Source organism: Sinocyclocheilus anshuiensis, unplaced genomic scaffold (genome assembly GCF_001515605.1).
Source record: "Sinocyclocheilus anshuiensis isolate Anshui unplaced genomic scaffold, SAMN03320099.WGS_v1.1 scaffold684, whole genome shotgun sequence".
Lineage (NCBI taxonomy): Eukaryota > Metazoa > Chordata > Actinopteri > Cypriniformes > Cyprinidae > Sinocyclocheilus > Sinocyclocheilus anshuiensis.
In genome coordinates, this window is record NW_015554107.1 from 397,525 (window position 1) to 403,524 (window position 6,000).

The 6,000-nt window shown below is 36.2% G+C and overlaps 1 protein-coding gene across 1 annotated transcript in view; it reads left to right on the forward strand.

Annotated features, from left to right (window-relative positions):
* The first annotated feature begins 5,478 nt into the window (after positions 1 to 5,478).
* LOC107669722 (proton-coupled folate transporter-like) overlaps positions 5,479 to 6,000 on the forward strand; it is a 4,580-nt gene continuing 4,058 nt past the window's right edge. The window contains 2 exon segments of the mRNA XM_016462092.1: positions 5,479 to 5,532; positions 5,617 to 5,934. Coding sequence (XP_016317578.1) covers positions 5,644 to 5,934 — 291 coding nt within the window. The 5' untranslated portion in view covers positions 5,479 to 5,532; positions 5,617 to 5,643.

The following is a 6,000-nucleotide window of genomic DNA, read 5'->3' on the forward strand; positions in this document are numbered from 1 at the left end:
CTGAGCTGACGTTTTGCCTGAGATGTGCAGATGAGGTCAAATCTCTTAAAAGTGCTGCAGTCAATGTAATTCTTGTGAAAAATACATTTTGCCAACTCAAAGAACAGGAACTGAAAAAAGATTCCCAGCTTTAAAGTCCTGTTCATTCCAAGAATGATAACTTTAATGATAACTAGATCTCTTTAAAGTTGGGTTAATTCTGATTGACTTTTTTTTTTTTTTTTTTTTTTTTTTTTTTTTTTTTTTTTTAATCGTGTATCAGCCGAAAAAAAAATCATTCAAGTGATTCCAGACTTTTCTGTGTCATTATTGTCATACTGTATAGCTATGCTGTGGAGTTCTCTATTTTAATAGAATCATATTAGGTAATAGGTATTAAAAGTTATAGATAGTTATCCTTAGCCTTATCGTCCTTGGTGTGAACAGCTGAAACAACTGTATGTAGTATGTTTTACCTTGGAATATCAGTTTCAACATCATTCTGACTGTATATCATCTCTGATTCTAATAAGGCGAATGGCTTCTGTTTGCCCATATTCCCCTCCAAACGTCTGTTCTAGCAGTAAGTTTGGTGAGTGGGTACGAAATTCTGCGAAAAGGGCAGCAACAAATGCACGTGTACAGCTATCCACTGTAATTACGACAGTGGTATATTTACGACAGTGAATTCCACTCACTTAACTGTAGGGGGCTCCAAAGCCACACACATACAGTTTCACTTCAATATGAAATAAATCGCATCTAAACTGAATCTTCTTCTAAACCTATCATTGAAGAATTACGCAGGTAGTTGTCTAGCGTTTTTAGAAGAGAGTTTTTGAGGTGAGTTTACAAACCCCTAAATGAAAATGCAAGTTGTGGTGTTGGAAATTTATATCTAAAAGTATAGTCTACACAAAACCCATATAGAGACAGAAACCTGCACGCTTATAGCTCATATTTTACTGGTGGATCAGGGTCATTGGGACATAAGGATTAACATCCAGGGGTTAAAGGGTTAGTTCACCCAAAAATGAAAATTAGCCCATGAATTACTCACCCTCAAGGCATCCTAGGTGTATATGACTTTCTTCTTTCACACGAATCCAGTCGGAGATTTAAAAATTGTCTTTGATCTTCCAAGCTTTTTAATGGCAGTCAGCGGGTGTTGCAGTTCATCAGCCCAAAAGAAGTGAAATAAAGCGCATCCATTCATAATAAAAAGTACCTCACATGGCTCCGGGGGGTGAACAAAGGCCTCCTTTAGTGAATCGATGCGTTTTTGTAAGAAAAATAACCACATTTAAAACGTAATCAATTTAATCTAGCATGGGCTCACTGTTGTACACAGAAGCAGCTCCGGGAGGATGACGAAGGACGTCAGCATTGCGCATGTGCCGCTCAGAAGTGACGAACGCGGAAGCGCAGGGAAGAGATCAAAACAAAACAACTGTCATGAATTAGAAGTACAAAACGAGGATTTGTAAAGAATGTCGGCGGATTTTGATATAAGCCAAGAGGAGACTGGTTTTCCTTTGTTAAAGTAAGGAAACTTTGCTTCCTTTGCTCCTGTAAACAAACGTTGGTTTTCACAAGACTCACCGGCGCATGTGCAACACTGACCTCATACGTCATCCTCCCGGAGCTGCTTCCGTGTACTGTTGCTGCAGGCTAGATTAAAGGGATATTTCGTTTTGAATATGGATATTTTTCTTACAAAAACGCATCGATTCACTAAAGGAGGCCTTTGTTCACCCCCCGGAGCCATGTGAGGCACTTTTTATTATGGATGGATGCGCTTTATTTCACTTCTTTTGGACTGATGAACTGCAACACCCGCTGACTGCCAGTAAACAGCTTGGAAAATCAAAGACAATTTTTAATATAACTCCGATTGGATTCATCTGAAAGAAGGAAGTCATATACGCCTAGGATGTCTTGAGGGTGAGTAAATAATGGGCCAATTTTCCTTTTTGGGTTAACTATCCCTTTAACAGTGCCTATAGTCCACCTCCACCCGTGCACAGCTTTTCAAATCTCATCCTTGCACTACATTCATCCACTCAACCTCCAATTTATATCATTGCATGAAAGGATTTGCCTTCTGTCCCCTCCACTTGGTCCAAATCAGTCAAGGTCACTGGAGCTGGAAAAGGATGCATGACCAACAAAGCACAAGAGCATCCGCATTTGCCTTAATGTCTGTTGTTTACTGTTAGTCTATCGATCTATCTATCTATCTATCTATCTATCTCTGTCACGTGATTACTTTTTATTCGCATTCTTTTTTTAGCTTGTTTTGATAGAATGTTTTGCTTTCGTTTTGTTTGAATTTAGTTAAACAAAACAATGAAACAAAAGCAAAAAATAGAACTAAACAAGCTAAACAAAAACAGCATGCACATAAAACGTAATCACTCACGTGTATGTTTGGTTTGTTTTCAGTTTTTTTACCTTAGTTTTTTATTTTTTTTCTTATTTATCCCTTTGACAATAACTGCAAAATTTCTACTAATCTGTAGGCATGCAATGTTTTTTTTTTTTTTTTCCCACTTTGTTTTAGTTCAAATCAATAACAATAAAAAAAACAATGCACATAAAAAGTAATCACTTGTTTTGTTTGTTTTTACATTTACTTTTTTTTATTTGTTTTCTGTTTTATTGATCTCTTTGACAGTAACTTCAAGATTTCTTGTAACCTGTAGGCCATTCAAAAGATCTGCACTATTCTGAGTCAGGTAATCCTGGAGCAGGAGCCTGGAGCTGATGGCCATTACAAGGAAACGTCTATATGACATCAAACTGAGCTCCATCATATTAGACATAATATCCAACTTAATAAACTCTGTTGAAATGACAGCCTGTCACAGTGCTATATACCATATATATTTCTTTGTGAACAGAGATGTGAAGACACATTTGATTCCTAATGTAGTTCTCATTCATCAATCAGGCCCTCAAGGTGTGTGTGATGGTGAGGGCAGTTGCGCCGTCAGTGCTGGCAGCATATCACAAGTTCAGGCTCATCCCTATATATAGAAAGCCGCAGGTACCATATAGAACTTTTCTATACTTTTCTCATATCACATATATACAGTATGTTCCACAATGAAGTCACCAAAGTGAGGTGAGAAACAGTGCGAGAAGGTGTTTAACAGGAATGATCACAGTCACCTAGAATGCCTTTAGGGGAAAAATTCAATGATGTTTCCTGTCAATAGGTGCAAAGATGAGTGATATTCACACAAACAAACACTATACCACAACAGTAAGGGTTTTACAGGCCATTGTTACTAAAACACACAGCACTTCAAATTTAAAACTTCAAACTCTGTATTCAAATTGCAAACTTCACACTATAAATTCACAGTCTTGCACATGAAGAGGAAATCACACAAAAATCTCTCGAGTCAAACACCCATCTTTGGTTAATACAATGCTTACATTTATAAAGGTAAAAGGATGAAAGACAGCAGCTAAAATGAGAATGCCTCTGGCAAACTTGCAGTGCTCTTTTCCCACTGTGTGACAAACTGACAGCATGGGTGGAGCAAATGAGTAAACGAGGGAAAGACATACTATTGATTACACAATTTGACAGAAAGACAAAATTAATGTGAAATAAACATTGAGCTATTAAAAATTGTTTATTTTATTATTAGATCAAGAGTTTTTTATCTTATGATTCAATCTAAGGTACATTCACAAAAGAATATCTTCATTTTTATCGTAATGGTGGATTAGGGATGTGATTATCACATTTTCAAAGATTTGTTTCATTTACCCAAATGTTGAAAGATGAACCTGGTACAGCATGTAAGGCCGGTAAATTTACTAGAAATTCAAAATTGTTTAATTGAGGTAAATTTCTACACCAATTTTGTGTGTATGTGTGTGTGTGTGTGTGTGTGTGTGTGTGTGTGTGTGTGTGTGTATGTACCTGCTATTCCCTATACATTACTGAAAATAGAAGAAAAGTAATACCAGTCATTTTTGACCTTTTGAGAACATTTTTTGATCTCCATGAGGAAACAGGCTTATAAATCATACACAAAGTTTTTTGAAAATCTAAAAATGCAGAAAGTTTTGTGTGAGGGGTAGGTTTAGGGGTAGGGTTGAGTTAAGGGGATAGAAAATACAGTTTATACAGTATAAAAACACTCACACCAATGGATGTCCATATAAAACATAGAAACTGGTGCGTCTCTGTGTCAGTGTATATTACTGGCTTGTTACAATAAAAGTAAATATCTTGTCTGAAATACTCAAGGCAACACAGAATCTACTTTGATGTTATGTTCCTTGAGAACATGACGAATATATATGTTATTAAAAAAACATTCATAAAGGTCAAGTGTTTGTATCTGTTACTGCAATCTGTCTTTAAAGAGGAGCTGAGGTGAATAGCAGTCATTACCTTGGTTTCATCAAACAACAAAGTGCACTTAAAAGAGGAATAGTCATCTTTCTCTCTCTGTCACTGCAACATGATCTCATAGATATTATCAGAGGAGCTGGAGAGCTGAAGGTCCCACAAAGGGAAAAAAGGAGATTTTTCTCATGTCACTCCCATGTTAGGACAATGTGACATACATTTTACTGCTAACATTTGAATGACTCAACACCGCAGGTTATTTTGAAAGCACTTTCTAAGTGCAATGTCCTTGAGGCACACTAGAGATATGTTCAATTTACTAGATTTCACCTCTTTTTATCTCTGATAATTATTCAGAGAAAAATCCTCAACCTACATTTAAACTCACACAAAATTGTTGAAAATAAAACATTTTTATTTTTAGTATAAAGTCAATTTTACCAGAATTTCAAACTGTTAACAGTTGATCATGCTTTTAAAGATAAAGCCACTATCATTCCATAAAACATTTCAGAGAATCAAAAACAAATGATTTATTCTATACAGATAAATACACAGGTAAATAAATATATAAGGTATCTTAATCATTATAGTACAAAGTAAATTACTTATTCACATCAAGTAGTGGATGAGTTTGAAATTGGATTTCACAAAGAGTAATTTATCTTTTTAAATTCCTGTGAGCAAGTGAAATCGACATATCATACCAGCCTGCAGAGAAAAAAAATCCTATTTGAGAGGTTAAACCAGGTGCATTCTTCAAAATGATTTCATGCTCAAAAGCTTTTTCAATCTTGTTATTACTTGAATCATGATCCGGCATGAATGTAAATAAATAAATAAATAATATTTCTACTATTTGCTGCTTCCCAGTGATTACAGAATTGGTTCACTAATACATCCCAATAGGTTTGTACTTTACCTGACACAAAGTGCTAGTAGAAAATTTAGGTATTTTCTATTATTTGATTTATAATATAATGTAATATAATATAACAAATACGTTTGTTATGCACCAAATACTATAAAAATGATTTACAAAATAAATGGCAACAGTTTTTGTTTAGTCTAAGGATATATATAGTCTGTTGTACTTACAATAATATCAGTTTCCTACGAGTAGCAAAAGGTGGCGACAGCAGCACAGCAAACTATGAAAACACAGCGGCTTCCGTTCCGTAAGTCACTGTCAGCAGTTTGCAGCTACTGTTTGTCCATATTAGTTATGTTAACACCGTTTTGTCGTCGTTAGTGTGATTTAGGCGTTGGGACTCTAAACACTTTAAATCATGGATGATTCAGACACCGGCGCTATTCTTGCGGAGGACCTGGAGTCGAGTGACTCCAGCAAAGTCTGTTGTTGTTTTAGGGTGCCACAAAACAAACGTCCACCGCCGTGTTCATGTCCGTTTTCCGTGACCGTGGAGCCCGTTATGTTCCTGTCCACGTTCTCCATAGCTCTCCAGATGCCTCTGTACACGCAGTACCTGTGGGATCGTATCAGTGAAGATGTGGGTTATAATAATGGAACAAAGGGAGGAGGATGTAATGCATCTACAGTCCACGATCCTCTGCAGAAGGTAACAGATATTTGACAGTTTATCTGGGTTCGGAACCCAGGTCCGTTTTTTTTTTGTTCAGAAATC